A 21,256-nucleotide genomic window follows, 5' to 3' on the forward strand; every position below is an offset into this window, starting at 1 on the left:
GTGCATGTGTTTTGAGCATAATTACATAATTAAAAGAGGATTTAGGCTAAAATCTCTGCAAATGTAATGAAAGTTTAAAAAAAAAAGCTGCAGTGGCCTCAGAGAGCAACACATGCTACTGGCCTTGGAGAACCAATCCTCTTAGACACATCTCACCTCCTGCAGTATCTGCCCTCTCAACCTGCCCACTGTCTCAGCAGAAGCAAATCCTGAGAGGAACAGACTGCCCACTCTCTTTTACACAAAACTGAAACACTGACAACGGAGTTTGTAGTGTCTAGGGGTTGTGCAGCTTATTCTTTAGAAACCCAGTACGATGCTTCCCACGTTTCACGGAGTGTCAGCCTTTTTTTTTTTCAATTTTTGTCATTATTTTTTTTTTTACAAAAATAAGGTTTGGGATGAAAGTGTCCCAGAGATGCTATAACAATTCCAAGAATGAGCTCATTCTTGGAATGAGGCAAAACAACCCCAAACAGCTCAAAAATTAATTTCTCATCTAGAGAGTTAAGTTTAACGGCTTGGAAATAATTCAGGAAGAAACAGCTGTCAGTAACGTGAATATTCTCCCGCTGCACTGCAGCTTTTGCAGGCTTATTCAGGGTGCATGAAGGGCAAACAAATATTTGTAGATAAAAAAGTAGGCTATGTCTTAAAATAATAATTGTGGAGCTTGTGTGGAGTGTCAAACAGGCCCCGCCGTCCCCAAAACCCAGATCAAAATAGATGGATCTTTGTTCTGATTTGAAAGAAGAGACCAGCGTGAGCACGTTAGACAGAAGGTAGCCTCAAACAGCCCATGCTGGCTGCAAGATGGTCTCTTCATTTTCAACATTAAGAGGCACAGACACTGAGTCAGCCTCGCTCTGTTTTTACTGCCTCTTGCTCTGTAGGGCCCCTAAAAGATTTTCTCAACTGCCTCTGAATTAATGATTCTCGTTCAGGATAACTGTGGTAGTTTCTCTCTTTTTTTTTTCCGAGGGGGGAATAACCTACTTTTCAGAGAAGTGTGGATACGATCTACCCACCCATGCAGACTATGCACCATTTTACGCGGGTTTGTTGTTTCCATTTTATGGCAGTATGAAATAGGCTATCGATTTAACTCGTCCTATTTCAAGTTTTGCCAAGATTGGATTTTTTTTTAAACGAGCTGGGCTGGGCGTCTCCAGCCGGCCCGCCTGGGAGCAGAGGATCACAGGGACTGTGACTCGCAGGTCGGAGTGCGCACAGCAACGCGCCCGTGATTCATCCGCATTTTCCAGGCGGCGCGCAGGTGGAGGCGAAGAGAAGCAGCAGCCGCTCAGCACGGACGGATGAAACGGCCAGGGATGTTCAATATGCGCAAGATTTGTTCCCCGTAAGGAACGAACTGTTTCCCCCCCCCCCCCTTCCCCTTCGTCTCACATCGCTGTGGATCCGGCGCGGCTGGAACCCATTTCTCCACCGTGACAAAAGTTTGACTGTTAAAAAATGATGTTCTGCTCCGCTCATGTTTTTTCACGTAGTGCTGTGGATTCCGGCGTAAGCCTGAGTGGTCAGTCATCACTTGAGAAATAGCTGCGATTCTTTCGGTCTTTAATTTCGGTGCCATCCTCAGCAAACAGAGGGCTTTTTATTCTCGCACATCATCACTCGCCCCGGATTGCATCCGTTTGAATTAATGTCGCACTCCATGATGGACTTCCTCGGACTGTACTTTTTACAGCTGGCTCTTATTGGTGAGTTGAACAACACTTGGAATTAAATTCAGTCCAGTTGAACTTGTGTGAATGTGTTTGTCCTGAGAATGGTCGCGTCAGCTCATGTTTGACCCGTTTTCGTGCTCGTTAATGAAGGTGCTCTTTAACGCGTCCTTGTGCGCTTCGCTTTTTGCCAAAGTTACATGATGAGATCTTGTTTTCTCCCCAAGATCAGTCAGTTGTGTGAATGTGAAAGGATGGACTTGGCTGCAGAGGAGGAAAAAGGAGCGATTCTGTTTTAAAATATTTTTTTTTAAAGACCACACAAGAAAGCCTTCACATATGATCTGATGTGTGCCTGGAAGTGATGAAGCGGCGTGACTCTGCTCAGGCAGACAGAAGAGATGCTTGCATGTCTTTTCTCAGCTTTGTGGAGCAGTTTTTCCTGTGTCGCCCTGCAGGCAGCGGTCCCGTTTATGCGCTCCATATATATAAATGATTTCCCAACAACAGCAGATGGATGTGAGAGGACGCAGATAAGAATGCCGCCGCCGCCGCTGTTCTCCAGCTAGACTGCGTAAATGCCGATGCAGACAAGTGTGTGTCAAACTGTTGGTGTGCGCGCGCGCGCGTGCCAGCCTAGTTAGGTGTGAGCGTGTAATATGCGTGCGCGTGGCGTGCGTGCTTATGCGCCTGCCTTTGCAGGTGACTTTGTGTGTTGTGTATGGTGGAGGGGCGAAGTGGTGTGCGTGTGTGAGCGCGGGCATAATGTTTGTGTAATAAGGAGCTTAAAATGCACCACTCAAAGTGTGTATCATCAAATCACATGCTGAATTCATGAGTGATGACCACCAGCACTGCAGACACACACACACACACACACACACACACACACACACACACACACACACACACACACACACACACACACACACACACACACACACACACACACACATCTTCTTTACCCAAATCCTGCTCACTTCATTGTGCCAGGTGGTGCAAGTCATTTTCAATGACAGTGTTGTTTTCTGCTTGTCAGATCCATATGTGGTACAAGCTCAACTTCTTCTAATGTTACTGCACTCTGTTCTGACAAAAAATGTCCATGGATAACAAACAAAAAAAGAAAACTCCCTGCAGAGCGAATACGGGCAGGAAACAGGATGTACAGATGGAGGGATTTGTATTTGTGAGATTTATAGCCTCCATGATGATAGCTCTACGTCTAAGGCTTCATTTCCCCCCTCGCTGCAGCTGTAATTTCAGCCACTCTCAAGGCTCTACTGACAGGAGCCTGCATACTGGGAGTGCACCGGGTCTCCGAGACGAGCTGTTCCAGCACCTCAAACTCTGAACGCATCTCGTAAAGGAAGTCACACTAATACGTCCCCCGCTGTCTTCTTCCCTCACTTTTCACATCATATGTAAAATGTGTGTCACCGCACGGTGCTGTCGCTCAAGACATGAGCCGGGTGGGTGGGTGAGTGGGAGCGGGAGGGAGGGGAGGTGGGGTACGGGGGCAGTCGCTCCTCGTCTTTTCTTTCACAGATATTCTCACCTTGTCAAACAGATGTGTCAGAATGGCAATCTCTCTCAACCAGGGCCTCATGATCCCATCCGTCAGCCACACGGGGAAGCAAACGCACACAGAGGTGGAGATCAAAGGGAGGCAGCTTCAGCCTGAAGGTTGCAGAGGAAGAAGATGAAGGTGGCTGGTTTGAATCCATAACGGAGGGATCTAAATTAGAAGGCTAAATCATGCTTTTTCATACACGTGATTTCATTCATGCTACAATTCAGGACTCTCACGTTGGTGTGCTATACAGTTCAACTGGACTTACGAGGCGGAGTTTGTGGACTTGCATAGTGCAGCATTTCTGGAGAATGTATTACAGTTTGGGCTCCATCGTTGGAAAGCATGCACAAATCAAAGCTCCTTCAACTACAAACTGAACAAGGATCTACTCTATTGTTCCTTTGACTGCATGTGATGCACGTTATTGCTTCACGGTCGTGGATTTGGAAGGGGGTGGGGGGGGCTACGGTCGTTAAAGTGATGGTGACGTATTCAAGGAGAGATCTTTTATAAGACTGCAACACCATCTGTGTCCTTTTGTTCTCTTTTAAAGTTGAATTAAAGGTGTGGAGCAGTGGATCAAACATCCATTTTGATATTCTGCTGTTTGCTCAGTCGGTGGACTTGCAGTTACAAACTTTCGTCTGCATGTGGACGTCTGCAGAGAGCTGGACCCTCACAGATTTGAGCAGATGTCTACATTTACATCACGTGGAACCTCGCGGACATGCGGGTGCAGAGAGCATGAATTTGCCTGCAAAAGTTTAGTGAGAAATGTTCCAAGCAGACTCGGTTCCTTCCACAACTTTTTGGGGTCCCTGAGTGCACTGAAAACAGCGCCAGCTCTTGTGTGTTTGTGGAGCAGCTCAGCGGGATCTTTAGGTTAAGAGGACACACTGGCTGTATGTGTTTACATGTAGCTCTCCTCTCAGAGCTCCGCGGTGATAAATACATGGTCCTCTGCAACTTTCCGGGGGCCAAACTAAGCTTTAAAAAAAAAAAAAAAAAAACGCCCGTGGTGTCCGCAGCTGCAATAATCTCCATCCAGTGTAATGAATGTCTCTTTCTGGTGAAGCATGGTGTGTGAGTTGGATGTATGCAGCATTAGCGCACTGTGTTTTTTGCATTTTGTTCAATTGTAGGGCCAATCTTGTGGAACACAAAACGAAAGGGGAAAAAAAAAACCAAAAAACCAAAATAACAAGCATCTATTTACTCCAGATCTAAATTAGCATATTACTGCTGCGTCTCGTGATGCTTCAGTGATTATCTGCCCGCACCGCTCGGCACATTTTGGAATCATTACTGTAATTAGTTGACCAGGTTTATCTGCATATTATTCTCCTACAAGTGGTATGGACTAAATGAACACACCCGACCTCGCCGTTTTTTGCGACGTGGCGGAGGGGTTCGTACCGCTTCAATATAGACACAACAGTAATTGGCTGGCGAGTTGTAATCATCAGAATACACAAACGACTACTTGAAGGTGCCATATTTTTCCCAGCATGAGTTCATGGTGATAGTTTCCAGCAGCAGCGGGAGGAAGGTATGAAAAATTTGAGGCTACGTTAAACTGCAGGGACCTTTCACAAAGACAAAATAGATGGATTAGATTCCTCCAGGTGTGTGTGTGTGTGTGTGTGTGTGTGTGTGTGTGTGTGTGTGTGTGTGTGTGTGTGTGTGTGTGTGTGTGTGTGTGTGTGTGTGTGTGTGTGTGTGTGTGTGTGTGTGTGGAGTTTGGGCAGCATCACCTCCATTAAAGAGCCCCAGTAGACTGAAAAGGGCAACCGCTGCTGTTTTTATATCGGCCTATTTTGGCCCATAGCTGATTATGTGCATTCTGTTTCTAAATGTTAGCTGTCATCAGTTAGTCGGGTGGTCAAAATGCATGACTGAAACTAAAAAATGATGGTGCTAAATTATTGGATGTAATTAATCAGAGAATCAGAGAATCTGATTGTAGATTTAACAAAATTACTGATATTACCGTCAGTCATTTCATGCTGGAACTAATCACTTTTTTTTTTTAATTTTTTTATTGATAATGTCAGTATAGCTTTTCAAATCAGTGATTAGAACAAAACAGTCGTTATGAGTTCATATTTTGAGGACTCTAGAGCAAAGTTACCCCAAAAAAGTAATTACAGTGTTTTTGACTAGAGCACTGAGTAAACCGACTGCTGATTACCATTCCTCACAAGGTAATTATTTACTGATTAACTTTCCAGTCCAGTTGAGGAGAATTTTAAAGCAGTCGTTCGGTATGTTATCATCCTGCAAGCAGAGCTGCAGATACGCTCAACGCTGCACGATATCAGGTGTTTCATTTTCAATGAAGTCTTCGGTGGGCGTTCTTTGCGCGGTTGCTTTTCTTACCTCACCTTACCTTTTACTTCCTGTCTCTAAAACAAGTGATGTGTGATCTCTTACATTTTCTGTTTCAGTTCATCTTTTCAACATCTGCAGGATTTTGTTGAATTTAGACGAGGATGCGGTTTTAAAAAACAAACCTCAACCTTCCGGCCTCCGAGCTTCCTGGTGAATCAAGGCGACACTCGGTGTAAAAAAAAATGGTCTGTCTGTATGATTGTTGAATGTAAGAGACAGGTCGTGGCTTTAAGGCTCGAAGCTTTGCTCTGATTCTCGGGGAAGAACTCTGTTGAACGCAGGGATTCACTTCGAACCTCTTACAGCCGTAACCTGACGGATCCATGTTTGGCTATGTTCAGATTGCCAGCACAAATCTGACATTTGTTGTGTTTTTGCAGTCTGGATCCAAACCACATTTGCAGCAGGTTTGAAATGGGATTACAGTCAGAAATGTACAGATGTGTCTCAGTTCGGACGTTCTATGAGCTGCGATCACTTTTATTACGTCACTCGTAACGCAACACACGATGACGACGTCATTTTCAGAGACTCTATCGACAGAATCTGTGCTACCGCTAGCAGAGCGCTATCGGACAACGTCAACAAACACTCTACGGACAGAAGCCGAAACAAATCGTCTGCTGCCACTTCCGTGTTGGAAAGCTACGTGACCAGCGTAGCTGCGCGTAGGTTGTTACCACGGCAACCCATGCAGATAGGTCGGTGATGTCTGGACATATCGAATCCGATGTGCTCACTTGCAAATAACAGTGTGGGCAGTCTGTCCTAAAGATCTGATTTGCCTGCAGTCTGAACATAATCTCCTTTTATTATAACATCATGTGTCTCCACTGTCAGTTACGGCAGCTCCAATAAAGATGTAGAGATGTGGAGATACTCCATTCACATTTCTCTTATAGTATCATCTAAAGTTGTCCTAAAACATTGGCATGAAAACCTGTGACCTCAGACCTCTCGGATGACCCGTTACTCTACCTGGCACTGATGTGAGTGACAAAATAAAGAGACTGATGCCGGTGCTGCAGCTAACCCAAATTAAATCTCGACTTTTGTTCAGTGACTGAAGGAGTGTTTCAGGATCTGATGAAGTGAAGCGGGACGGTGAAATAAACCCCACTGATCATAAGATGAACATTTCACTGCACACAAACAGCTCCGTAATTAACAATCCACACACAATCTTAACACAAATTAACCCTCCCTGACTCTCACACACCTTCGCACAAAATGGCCTCCAGTGTAAACCCGACTCCTCGTGTTGCTGTCAGCAGTTATTCAGCTAATCACTGTGCTTTGTGTGAGAATGAATAATTTGCTCCTTGCATGTTTGGTAACCTTGAATTGTGACAGTTAATATTATGGGCTTTTTGCAAGAATGCGCTTTATGCATTTATTCTGACAAATGCAAAGCCCACCCCCTCACCGCCACCCTTCGGAAACATGTATAATTCATACTCAGTCTCTCTCTCTCTCTCTCTCTCTCTCTCTCTCTCTCTCTCTCTCTCTCTCTCTCTCTCTCTCTCTCTCTCACACACACACACCAGGTTCCCCATAGTGGCTGCAGCATCACACAGTTTCCTAATATCTGTTGTAGTGGTTACTTCTCCGTGGCTTCAAGTTCCACTGACAGAGAGAAGCAGGCGAATATTGTCATAGAATTACAGGAGCAAACGTAGCAGGAAGGAGGAGGGTGTGAATGTGAATAAGCCGTGTGTGACACCGAGGGAAGGGATTTATTTTTCTGTGAGGCTGGAGCTGTCGCCGGGCATCTAATGTGGAGGAGATACGTATCCTCTGTAGGGCGTCTCACCTCGAATGATTTGCTCATTGGATCCTCACCTTACTTTTATTTCTGTGATTGTTGTTTATGCAGAACATTTGTTGCTGCACATCCCCTATAGTGGAGATACGGAGATGCATTTCCTCCAATCTGCACCCCCCAATCTTCACATTTACAGATATCATTTCTGACACTCCATCCATCCTGCGTGATTTATTGATTTAATTTGTCAACTGTCTACTTGCAGAGATTAAAAATACAGAAAAGTCAAAACAAGAGAAAAGTTTTGCCTTTTAAACAGCCGCGTGTCTTTCACTGGTGACCAGTTGACATTTGTAGCCGGTTTGTTCTTTGCCGTCTTGCTGCTTTTCCTCGCTGCCCTCTGTTATCTCTGCCAGGACAAGTAACTCTATATGTATAAAGAGCAGATGGATGCAATTACAGGCAATCGGCAGTGAAGGAAAGAGAAAAAAATGGAGGCTCTAAGATGAAGATAAACATTGTCTGAAATAGAGGGAATCAAAACTGCAGCACTAATGCTGGTGGGGAGGATTTTGCAGGGTGAAACCAAAATGACAGTGCTCCTTATTATGTTAAAACCCTGTCATTTCCACTGGCTTTTGTCGAGGGACGATTATGCCACAGACACAATTACCCTGCCCTTGCCGTGCTGAAAGGATATGGCATTTACTGCCACTGTATTCTCATCGGCAGACGTTTAACTTTGTAATGAAAAGGCTGCAAAATGGTCCGGGCTGATTGTGAGCGAGCCTAAAAGGCTGCAATTAATCAGAAGAATAAAGTTTTGTGAGGTGGGGTGGGGCCGTTGGGGCTGGAGGGCTGGGAGGTAGCACTGAGCTGACTTGGCAGCTTCAATGAGAAGCGGTAATGAAACAAGCTTGCAAGGTTTCAAGGCCCTTCATTAAGTGCTCGCAACTACTTACGGCCCCGTAAGTGTGTCTATCAATGCGTATTTAAGTAGAAGTAACTTTCAGTGTCTCATTGCAACCTGGTGCACACCATTATTAAGCCCCACACAATAAAGGCTTTTATTACCGCGCCGCCTTATTGAGAGCCGTGCAGGAGGTGACAATCATGTTCTCGTTTCACACAGACAAGGCCGGAGGGAAAAAAAATATCTTGGATAATCACAAGGCCACGGCTTCCATTCACACGATCCCGAGCGTTAATCACACATGCCGTCCCATTACAGTTACTGCCTGCTGCACTTAATTTTTTTGTCATTTTTTTTCATTACGAACACGACTGTTGACTCAGAACCTGCCTGGAGATAGTGAGTAGTGTGGAACCGATTTACCCTTCCACATCTTTGTTCGGGTCAGTGGGGAAGCTATTTTTTGGTGGTTTATGATGCAGAACGAGTCTTTTACTTTGAGGGTTGTTAGTTCTGTATTCAGTCCATCTCCAGTGTGTCTGCAGAAGTTAATCAGCCACTTTTCTGCTGCTTCATGCTACTTATTTTGTTCCCATATAGAAGACATGAATTCATAGAGAGGGAAGCTCTTCTGCAACTTCTTTTATTAGTTACACGAACTGCACAGTCATCTGCGAAGAAACACATTGACATGTTATGTTAGAAAATGGAGCGCATTCTGCTACTGAAACAGACCACTTTGTGGAACTTTTACAGAAAAGTTTGCAAGTATTTGAAAGTTTGAAAAATGACGAAAAAAGCTGATTCCACTGCTGCCAGATTTTTGGTACCATTTTTTTGGTTTATTGTAGCAGCAGAATAGTCTGCAAGGATTATGAATATGATTTTTTTTTTTTTTTTACTCTTTTTTTTTTTTTTAAACAAACTGGAGCTTTTATCAAAGTTTCCTTTAATGAAAACAGTGTCTTGTTTTTTACTGACTCAAAGGTAATCATCAATGCTCAGGCCAAAGATATAAAAAGGTGATTTACATGAGAAACACAAACTAGGGCCCAAAGCTTATCAATCTCCGCCTGTTTCTCACATTCAGGTCAGGTCATATTAAAGGAGTAGCTCTTCCGCTTGTCATCTTACTTTTCCCTGTGAACTCGCAGCAAATGAGAGCAGAGCGCTCCGTCCGGAGCAAGAGCCGAATCGAGATGACATCCTGCAGCCTCTTCGGCACCGGCCCCCGGGATCTGGGGAGCTAATTGGTTTCTAATCAGAGCCGCAGTTTCTGTGGTGGCGTTCCGCTCAGGCTGTCGAGATAGAAATAGAGGAGGAGTGTGAAAATCGACATTCAGGAATCATGTTCAGTGCCAGGCTGTCAACTGACTGAAGCGTGGGGAGGCGGAGGAGGATGGGGATGTGTAGGAAGGGGCCAAATCGCTGCGGGCGATCCACCCAACCTGTCTCAGATATGTGCCAGGTAACATTTATGAGGGCTAATGAAAGCGTTTGCAGCTCGACACTCTTACACGCTTTCCACTCTGTAGTCTGTTGTGGGCCACTCAGCTGATTATATCTTTTTGTCTCACATGTTCCACATCATCACACAGGCAGATGGAAAAACAGGCTGAAGAAGGAAAAAAATAAAAATTTGAAAGATGTTCAAGATTTGATAAAAATACTAAATGAGAAAAAAAAACAGTTTGTTGGCAGTAACGATTGGACAGTTTTTAATGCTGTCTTATTTCCAGGACTATTTATCACACAACGTCAAATTTGACTGTTAGGCTACAGCATGCATTCAATATTACATAAGTACCATATGTTGTGCAGTATCAGTTTGTGTTTTTGTGACCCTGTGTGTGCTCATCTAAATTACATCCTATTGATGGTGACGTTTGGAGCATTTTAAGCTACATCGGAGCAGTGAAGTTGGAGTTATTTCAGGATAGCATCCCGTTGTTGGGTGAATCATCAGTACAAATAATGAGAAAAAAAATTATTTTCTTTGCTAAAGTTTGTGTACATCAAAATTTGAAGTGAAGTCATCTGCGACTCCCAAGGTTTCCTGAGTTGCAAACGTCCAAATAGAAAAGTTAAAATTCTGTTGCCCACACTTCTAACGGCCAACCTGAAGAGAGAAACTCCACTTTGCAGACACATTATAAAACATTCAAGCTCGGATATGCCAGACTATTGCTCATAACTTCAGTTTTCTTCACTGTGAGTGTCGTCTTGTACCCTTGTTCACGTTGAAGTTTGAACAGCCACCCTGAAGGGCGGACCAATCAGTGACCTGTTTGGGTAGCTGAGTGCGAAAACGATAAGACGAGAGGTTTTTTTTCTAAATGTAGTTGCAGCAGTGGTGAGTTTTGGTGCATATGGTGTACAATGCTGATTGGGGGCCACCTAGGGCCTCCATGTTGATTTGAAATGATGCATCATTCACTACTGGTTTGTTGGTCCAAAACAAGATAATGTAAATCGTCTTGTGTTTTGAGTTTATTTCTATAGACTGAGTCTTTCTCTATATGGGTGTCAACAGGCTGTTGGTCCATTTGTAGTTGAGACAGTTGGTTTTGCTCTTTATTTTACTGCAGATGGGAATTAGCCACTAGCTAAAACTGGTACAAGGCATTGTTCCTGTTTTTCAAGTTAATGTATTTTGTACATGGTCCTTGATATAAATACATTTATTAAACTAAAAAAACTAAAGCCAAAATCCTTAAAACAGAAATCATATGAACACAATGCCAGTGAGAATGGATGAGGAGAAACAAAATAGAAAATCCTTCTGATTATCAAACTATAACAAAAGTGTACAGCAGTGAGAAGCAATATCAACAAACTATTTGATTTTTGCCAACATTTGCATTCATTATAATTTGTGTTGTATATTCACTCATCTTTTAGCTCTGGTTTGGTCTCCACCAAGTCTTATGGAAATCTTTGGCTCTTTAGTAACTAAATACTCAAATTGTCAATGAGCTAGTCTCTATAACTTTGTTGTTGTTTGGCGTTGGGTAATTTGTTTTTACTGATGCTATGATACAACACCTCTCACCACCTCCATGAGACTTGTAGGAGCTTCAAGCAGCTCCTTCAGTGGCAGACTGCTGCCCCCTCAGTGCAGGAAATTCATTTTTTTCTAAAAATATATATATATTTTTTTATCTATCTTATTTTGTTTATTTCATACATAATTGTAAATTTGTTCATACTGTGTACATGCTGCTGTGACGACTAAATTTCCCCACTGTGGGATTAATAAAGTCTAATCTAATCTAATCTAATCTACTATGTTTACATCGGGAGTTTAAACTGAAGGGACCTGCAGAGTTGTGATAGTTTGTCAATATAGATAGATAGATAGATAGATAGATAGATAGATAGATAGATAGATAGATAGATAGATAGATAGATAGATAGATAGATAGATAGATAGATAGATAGATAGATAGATAGATAGATAGATAGATACTTCATTAATCCACAAGGGGAATTTTTTTTAATAACCTGTTTAACACTAAACATGTAGTTGTACTTGACGGGACTGACAATAAACTTCCCGCCTCAAACTGAAAAGCATTATCGCTAAAACATCGGGGGGAATGCATGAACAGATCGAGGCGTTAGCAGTGAGGGAGTCAGGTGAGAGCAAGTTTAATGTCGGTTTTATCATGTTAAACTGCTCTTTTTTTAAACTATCAGTGAATGTATGTCCTGCAGGCCTTCCAGATGGATTCCATGTGAAAATCATACGCCGCTTTTCTGCGTGTCTCTGTATAAGCTGAGAATAAGACGGGGCAGCCCCTTCCTATCTGCACTCAGTGGATCATCTCCCTTTAGCTAAGCTGATAAATCCTGCCTTCAAGGTCTTTTTGTTCCAGCACATCTAAATACATTTTTTTATTTTAAAGGGGGATTTTAGAGTGTCATGATTGACATGCTGCACACAATGTAATAAGGAATTAGATGCTTTTCTTTCCCGTTTCATCTGGTGCATGTACCCGTTTCTGTAGATTTGGATTGCATTGCCTTACTTATGGACAAGGGAGGGGATGCGTTACATATAGAGCAGGTTATGACTCTCTTGCATGTTTTTTGTGGTGATCCACCATTTGGATGCTTTTCTATGATACATGTAGTTGAGGATTAGATGAAACTCTGAGCGATTAAATACATCCCTGATCTCAACGCCTCGAACACATCGTATACTATTTTTCCTTTCTTTCTTTTTTTTTTTAAGACTTGAAGATTAGCCGAGCCAGTATAACTAAGGTAGGGAGGCTTAGTAACCCAAGAATGAATGTAAATAGGATTCTGTGGCAATGAAAGATACAAAGTGGTCTAATTAAATCCTTCTTGATTTGAATTCAATTTCCCCAGGCCTCACGGCATCCTGTCGCTGACAAGCAAGCCGCCTCTCTTTGTCTTCCTCTCAGCAAATCGCAATTAGGTAGTGGGCGTGTGTTGGTGTGCCAGTCAATCACAGCAGTCACAGCCTGTGTTTTAGAGATGATGACATGTGTTGACCACGGGCCTTTTGGTGGCTCTAATTTGGAGGAATGGACAGTTAACAGAGATATTGATTTTTTTTTTCTTTATGTTTGTTGAGTAGGATGATCAGTTCATTCAGAAACTGGCCACTTTGCTCCGAGGGTTTCTTAAAAAATATTGATAACACTCACGCACGTCCTTTTTGTACTGCAGCAGCATCTCCAGCCAATTATCACTGGCATCCGTTGCCAAAGTCATTTTCATCTCATTTGAAAATTGAAAACATTTTCCCCCGGTGTTATCCATTACGGGTCATTGTGGTGTTACAGTCTGCCAAACAGGCGGCTTTCTCTCTCTCTCTCTCTCTCTCTCTCTCTCTTTCCAGTAACACTAGTAAAGCAGCGTGGAGATGACGAACGGAAGAAGCAACAAAAGCGAATATTGGCGCGGAGGAGGACAGTTAACACCTACACCTGTCTGAATCAAATCGGGCGTTTTGGAACAGAAGTAAGAGGAAGATAGACTGCAGTTACTCACCGTCGCCGCCTCAAACCCTCAAATACACACCGATTTTCTTCAAATCAAATTATCGATGTCTGTTGCAACGGCCGGCGTTGTCTCAGCCTCCACCGCCGTCATTTGCATTCGCCTTTAGAGAGCCTCATTTATTTTGAGAAGACTTAAAAAAAAAAAAAAAAATTATGACACGCTCCCTGATCTGGAACACTGAATATAAGATATAAAACCCGTCTGCCGGTTGACTCGCCACGGCGAGATCAAACAGCCGAGCGGAGGGGGGAGGAACTGAGTAATCAGCGAGAGGAGAGGAAGAAAAACCGAAGAAAGAGTGAGAGGAAATATTGGAAGTGTTTTCCAGACGGCTGCTGGCTCGCCTCCGTCCCCTCGGCCGCTTCGCATCTCATCTTTAGGTTTAATTAGCTGCTTTTAACTCCATCCATTGCCATTCCCCCTCCTGCCTGTCCCTCTGTGATCCTGGATCCTCACCCTCCTCCGTGGCTTTGGGCTGTGCTACTGAAGTGTGACCCAACCTCCCTGCCATTGATCGAAGGTCACTCGCCATCACGCCGGTGACCTTTCCCTGATTTCAATTATTTGATAATTCGCAGCACCATTTATGGCCCCCTGATGGGCAGGCATTTGATTTCTCACCAGTGCTCAATAAAACACGTCCGTCGAAGGATTCTGAGCTCTTCAAACACCATCAAAGCTCTGGCAGGTTTTCTTAATGGTGCTTCTGTCGTGGAGATATAGGATTATGAGTAGATAGCCCCGGAGGTCGGAGCCACTTGACTCGCTCGGATAGCACTCGATGGTATCTGAGTAAGGTAATGGACACCAAGCTAAACAGTAAAGTAGAGCATGAGTGGCGGCGTCGCAGTAGATTGGCTATCATCGCCTTCGTCCTATACAAGGCAGCAGATAAAGTGAAAGCCCCTCCCCCCTCCACCCACCCTGTCAGCTGCCGTGACCTCTTGTCTGATCAGCAACCTGAACAAACCCGGCGTTACGTGCTCACGGCACAGAACAAGATGCTGTCCGATTCTTGATAACCACTAGATTGGATGAAAGCCATCGAGCCACAGAAGAATACTCCTCGGCGTGCACCCCAGCCGTCCCGGGGTTCATGAGCTTTCAGCTGCCATCAATATTGTTTAAGGACTTACATGGTGTCCCGCTACTCCGCCGCTCCGGGAGCTGTGTTGTTGTACACTGCAAGAGAGGCCGGCCTCAGACGTAGGGAGCCAAGAATCTGCCAGGGCCGGAGCCGTGATCGATGATGAGGAGCGGCGAAGGTTTTATTGCGCGTCTCATCGTGACAACCGGAATGAATGAGTTGCTCAGCGTCTGCGGGGCTTTGTTGCCCCCTCCGGTCCCCATTTTTATTATTACTTATTCACATACGGCAATAATGTTGGTTCAATTTCCTCCTCTATCAATTTGGCTGTTAAACTGTGAATTATGCAACACTGGGATAAAAGAAAAAGAAAAGGGGATGGCAGCAAATTAACACGACGATGATGATGAGGATATTTACAACCTTCCTCGTCTCCCTGGAAATTGCTTACACTTTTGGCGTGAAGGAAACATATGGAAATATGTGAACACACGTCTTGACTGTAGCACTTCTCTGCTGGTCCTCCTGATTAGCTAAATGATAAATCTGTCCTCCCGCTATTCACAGTTTGATGATATTTGCATACAGTGATTAGTTGGTTTTTTTCAGTCATTGTGATATCAACCATGCGGCGTGCGGTCTTTGACTAATTTTGAAGCAATTGTTTACGAGATTTGTACATCGGATGGCAGACAATATTACATTATGGCATCATCTGTTCGTCTATAACATGATGCTGAGTTTATATTCACCCAACCCCCATAGTTTGTTATATGAAGATGAGCTTGTAGAAATGTTTGCCTACTTTAGGAATACTTGAATTGTTTTTTCTAGTCTTCCCGAAGCAGGAAGTGTTTCTCTTTGTTGATTGGCTCCAGTGAATATGTTATTGTCCCATCAGGTAACATAAAGATGATGATGGAATGTTATCTTTGTTAAAAAACGTCATTATTATGGTATTTTTTCTTTACGTGCACAGTGGTAAAAAGCATTTAAATACTTTGCAAAAACACAAATGCCAATATAACAATGTTAAAATACTCAATTATACAGTAAGTCTAGCATTTAAAGTCTAACTTGAGTAGAGGAATAGAAGTTTTATTAACAAAATGTACGACAACAACAAGCTTGCCAGATTTTTTTATGTTACATTATTGGATTGTTATAATATCAGAGCATTTTCCTGTTGAGCTACTTTTATTTAATGTATAACAGTTTCCAGTACAGCTTTGTTGTGAAATATCTAATAATTCTCCCCGTTTGGAGGTGAATCAGTTATTGAAATTAGTTTAGACGAAAGCATTTTCACTTTGATTCAACTGCTAACAATTTATCTGAAATGTGACAAACGAGGCCGAACATTTGATGGCTTATTCTCAAACCGTGGCATCGCTCCATTAATCATGGGGGTTGGCAGTTCAATCAAGAGCCGGGAGCATCCCCAGCTTTGCAGTTTACAAAATGTAAAAATAGCTTTTTCCAATAAAGTAGATAGGTAATATACTGTATAACTGCAGTTCATTCCCATTTGACAACATACTGCCTTTTTGGTGAAGGGGAACCAACTAAAAAGGACCACCCACTCCTAAAATCAGTGTATTTTATATTCTTATCATATGTGTTTATTAAGTATTATCACCTTATCTGAATGAAGGTATAAAGTAGAATGAAAAACAAAGTAAAGGACATATACTTTAGTACTAGAGATGGGTATTTCAAGAATAACTACAATTCAAAATTCACACTGAACTTTTCGATGTTTAATAGAATTTTTGGCTACTGACAGTCGTCTTTACAAACTTGACCTGCAAAGCTCTGGATCCCTGATAGCAGCATGATCTTCCTCCCTTTATGTTATTTAATGGCAGCTGGCAAACAGCTTGTAGACGCATTACCGCCACCTTCTGATGGTAGTAACGCATTACAACCAGGCACCAGTAATTTTTTTCAATTATAATGACTATTCTAATATTTCAAGTCTTTAGTAGAAAAGAAAAGATTCACGGGATGAATGACATTGTCAGGAGTTCAGTTTTGTCCTCCGTTTTGCCCTCGATCACCTCTCCTCCTGTGTCCCCTGTCTTTGTCTGTGGCCACGCCACTCACCTCCTGTGGCCACGCCCCTCACCGGTCCCAGCAAATGCAGCCACTCACCCCTGATCACCACCTGCAGGTGTGCTGCATCTCCCTGATCTCCTCCCCAGACTATATGTAACCTGCCCCTGCACAACTCTGGTTATCGGTGCATTTTTGTTAGCCCCCCGTCCGTCTTCCGTCTGCTCCCCGTCAGCTCTCTGTCAGTCCTGTTCCCGTTCCCGTTCCTCCGGTCTCTGTGTCTCCTGCGGATATCCCGGTCAAAATCACCAGTCGGTGGAGTTGCCCTCCCGGCTTGGAGGATTGTTGACGCCGTCCCTTCCGCTGGTCTGCCGGCTGCCCTGTTACCCGTGTCCCCCTGGAGCTGTCGGTTGAGCTGCCCTCCCGACTGGACGTAAAGTGGACACGCTCGGTGCCACGTTTTGGTTTGTAGTTTTTTTGTTAGTTTTTGGACAATAAAGACTGTATTTTTGGAACTTGAGACCTTGAGTCTGTGTGCTTGCATTTGGGTCCTGGAAAAATACTCCACCACATAACAGACATGAAGTAAAGGTCCTGAACAGATTAAAACCTGTCTGCTCACTTTAACTACCCAGTTTGTTGCATGAAATAGTGTAGAAATGGAAAACAGTCCGCACAAACTGAAGTCATTTTATTTGCTGGCCAGGAATCAAATGGAAGCTTTTCACCAGGGGAAACTTTTTTTTTTTTTTTATTTTTTTTTTTTAGGAGAAACTAGTTTTGACAGACGTCAGGAAACACCTGCTTCACACTGTTTGTTTTAAAAAAAAAAGTCAATGTTAAGGTTTTCATCGACTCTGTATCGCTTGAATGTTGTTCCAAACAGTGATTGCAAAACCCTCATTTATATGGATAAACTGTCTTTTCTGCTTTCTGTCAGATGTCGGTCGACTTGACAATTTTTTTTTTGGTGTCTGTCCGTCTCTGCTCGAGCATGTGTGGAGAGTACAGGTAGACATGAATCTGTCTTCTACGTGTTCACGTCTGACATCCGTGTTTTGAAAGTGGTCAGCCCAGTGATCAGGATCATCGTTCCTTCACGCCACCCGTGGCCCTCGAATAGGACTGCTGAAATTTCTCCCCCTTTTTTGCTTATTAAATCCTCTCACCAGAGTCACGTCACACTGCTCCCTAACCGAGTCATTAGAGTCCATTGAGATGGACTCGCATGTCCAGCCACGCTTGACTGGATGATTCCCATTTATCTCCAAACCCTCCCTCCCCTCGCCGCTCCCTCCGAAGACAGGAGCTGCCAGGTTCATCTGTTTGCCTGTCTCCTGACTTGTTAGAAGCCTCTGTCAGCCTTGTTACTGAGCTTGCTGATCCGTGGCCATAAACCTGTGCAAAGGTGGAGTGGTATTAGCGAACCAGGGCTTTACACAGCTGCTGGATGAGTGGCTGTAAGCCCGACATCTCCCTCAATTCATTACTGACTCTGTTGGCCAAAAACTGAGCTGTTATCAACCCAAACTAGATCAACAAATCAGCGTTGACCCGTGTTTGTGTCTGCCTTTTGAATTTTAAAAGTCGACTTCCTCTTGCAGATAGAAGCTCTCTCTCCTGTTATTGACAATATTGGATTGTATCTGAATCATTTTGTGTAATGACCCCAAAGTAATGGTCGATGTGTGCGTTGGTCAATAAAACCAATGAACTGGGACTGTTCCTCAGCCCTGTAATTTCCAACTGTCCTTTAGTGCCACTTTATTGCATCCAGGTCTGCTGGCTTTAATATCCTACTTTGTTAAATCAGGGCATTTCACTGCTGGCTGTGCTGATTTGTTTCTAGCGGTTGCTGTAATTACCCCTGGTGGAATCAGTTTTTTTTGTTGGTGATGTTTACCAGACAAAACGCTGCAACAACATCCACCCGAGGAGATGAAGAACATATCTGACCCGGTGGGAAATCTCGACAAGATCAACACCATTAATTACTAATGCAGGATTCCCATTTGATACAAGTGTAAGGCCAGGACATGATAAGTATGCCCTGCACATGTTACTTGAAATTTAATGAGTATGTAAAAGTGAAGGAAAAGCATGTTTATTCCTCAGAAGTATGTTGCTGATATTTATTCATGATCTCTCTTTTTAGTTCCTCTATCTGTTTTTGGCTTTGTTAAACTCCATCTGGACGTTTCTTTATAACGACTCGCGCGTGATTAATTTGACTCTCCTCGCTGCACACTTCATCAAATAGATGTTACCTGTTGCTGGCTCCGTTTTTTTTATCTCCCGTCTTTGCTCACTGACTTTCATTAACGGCAAGTAATGTTTGCGAACACGCCAACAGCTTCCCGTGTTTATTCCCTCTTCTCCCGACGCTCCCGCAAAATGGGAAGCAGAGCTGTCGTCGACGGCTTGAAAATAACCGGCGTAAAAAAAAACCTCCAGTGATAATTCAGCAGACAGGAGCTGCATTGTTTCCAAATGCCAAGTGTGTTGTGCAGGCAACTGTGAAGAAAATGTGAAGATGTATAAGCGCGCGCACATTGTGTTTCATGTCTGCGGGTCCCTCGAGAAATATCCCTCTTGGCCCCCCCATTCTTAATGCTCTTGTCTCCGAGAAATGCAGAGAGACAGAAATAGAGAAGAGGGGACACTTTGGAGACGAGAGTTCAGCATCAGAGACGAAATGAAATGAGAGAAGGATTAAAAGGTGATGGAGTGGGGTGAACCAGAAACAAAGCAGTAGAAGGAGGAAGTTGAGAGAAAGTGGACAAGATTAATTAACTTATTTCCAACAACAGATCCCATTAAAGTTGCTGTCAGCACAACTCATGGCCTCCCTGCAGCTCAAACTGAATACTTTATGAGATTTGTTTTTAGACCTAGCCGTATGTATTCCAGATATATATACAGACGCAGGAGGATGTGTGTATTGTACTCGTGTGTTTGCTTTCACGGTCTTCCTGACATGGTGTCAGCAGCGTCGCTCGGGTGTCTGTTGCTACGCTGTTACAGAGCAGCAGATAGCAAAATGGCAGGTGGGTCTGTAAACACAGCATCAGAGCGATTCAGTGAAGCAGCCATCGCTCGGGGTCCATGATGCCAAAGAGCGATGGAGTCTGAGAGGAGGAGGAGGAGAAAGAGGAGGTGTGTGTGTGTGCGTGCGAGGGGTGAGGTGTGTGTGTGGGGGAGGGGGGTGGGGGCTGGCGGGGGGGGGGGGTGAGAGGCCAGCTGCTGGGAGACGGCAATGAAAGATTGATTGGGGTGGGGTGGGAGGGGGGCTTTTCAAGGTGAGATCTCCGTTCTGAGGGAGGCAGGGACCTCTCACCTCCTCACCTCACCTCAGCTTTGACTCCCTTTTCTTTTTCTGCTTTTTTTTTTTTTTTTTTTTCTCGCCTTTTCGGTGCTATGGGAGAGAAAAGATCTCGGAGGCTGAGCTGAGGCAGCAGGAAGTCTCAGATTAGGGGGGAGTGAGCCGTTGTCTGTTTTCTCTCCCTGGTGGACTGAAGTAATGCTCTAATGCTTTCCCACAGCAGTTTTTCAAACATTTTGTTCTCGGTGGAATATTTCGGCGAGTGGTTATTTGCACCCCTCTCTTCACTTTTTCCCTCGCTACCCTCCTTCACTTTATATATATATATATATATATATATATATATATATGGTTTCAAAGCAGCTGTGCTTCCGCCGAGGCTTTTTAAACATTTGTAGAACTCTATTATGTCTGTCAGCATCATCAAACACAACCACAATAATGCCTCTGGGCGATCGTCTTCACTTTCCCCTCATATTTACTGCAGCACCATTTGATCTTTTACATCTGTCTTCATTCCTCCCTCACCACCGCCGAAATCCACGTGAGGTGTGATCCCGCGACGCTAAAGCTATTCTGACACTTAAAAAGGCATCTCTCTCCCCTCTCGCCTCGGCTCTCGCGTTGCATTCCTAACAGCTAGCAGGATAGTTAAGCTAATTTCACATAATTGATTTCCCACTCAGTTCCATTTAACAGAATGTGAAGACCTTAATCGGAGTCTGTGTCAATGCGCATGTTGTTTTTCACTTCCTATTATATTCTCTACAGACCTTCAACGGGAAGGAAAAAGATGGAGCTGCTTCAGAAGTGGTTTTCAGGAATTTATGGCATCGCAGCGTCGCCTAACGAACAGTTTTTTCTTTTTGTGATCGTAAGTTCGCAGGTTCAACTCTGTGGATGGGGAGTGTAAATTAAAAACTCTGCCTTCCCCTTAAGGGCTGTCAAGGTGCCTTTAATCAAAGCACTAAGAGGAAAATTACTCCTTTGGACGCGTTAGCGTTATCTGTGATTTCCAGGTGGCTCCAGGAATTACTGCCCAACAACTTATTTGTGTTTTTCATCATACAACACTTCAGTGCTTTTTACAAAAATCTTTCAGCATCCTGCGGTGAAACAGTCTGGACTCGTTCCTTCCAGATTTTTTGGGCGATAATGAAAACAATAACATTATCAGCAGCAGCAGAGCTAGTTTTTCTCGTTGAAAACTAAAATTACATCCTTACAACCACAAAACATCCTGTAGCCGCATTGCATTATGGGTTATTGAGGCTATTTATGTAATAAGCCTCAAAAAGATGTGTTTTTGGGGGTGTGTCTGTTTGATTGACAGGCCTGTTGTGCAGTCAGGTTACAGCTATCGTGGGCGGGACGTAGTATCGCCGGGTTTTCAGTCAGATTCGTCAGATCCACCGCTCGCTCCTC

At 43.7% G+C, this 21,256-nt stretch overlaps 1 protein-coding gene across 1 annotated transcript in view; it reads left to right on the forward strand.

The window, feature by feature from the left end:
- Positions 1 to 902: 902 nt before the first annotated feature.
- Positions 903 to 21,256, forward strand: part of gfra4a (GDNF family receptor alpha 4a) — a 108,428-nt gene continuing 88,074 nt past the window's right edge. The window contains exon 1 of the mRNA XM_069724243.1: positions 903 to 1,721. Within this exon, the coding sequence (XP_069580344.1) occupies positions 1,664 to 1,721 (58 nt within the window). The 5' untranslated portion in view covers positions 903 to 1,663. The remainder of the gene's footprint in view (positions 1,722 to 21,256) is intronic.

Source organism: Brachyistius frenatus, unplaced genomic scaffold (assembly GCF_029030835.1).
Source record: "Brachyistius frenatus isolate BFR_SWC_R1_liver_20210118 unplaced genomic scaffold, ASM2903083v1 Contig_367, whole genome shotgun sequence".
Taxonomy (NCBI): Eukaryota; Metazoa; Chordata; class Actinopteri; family Embiotocidae; genus Brachyistius; species Brachyistius frenatus.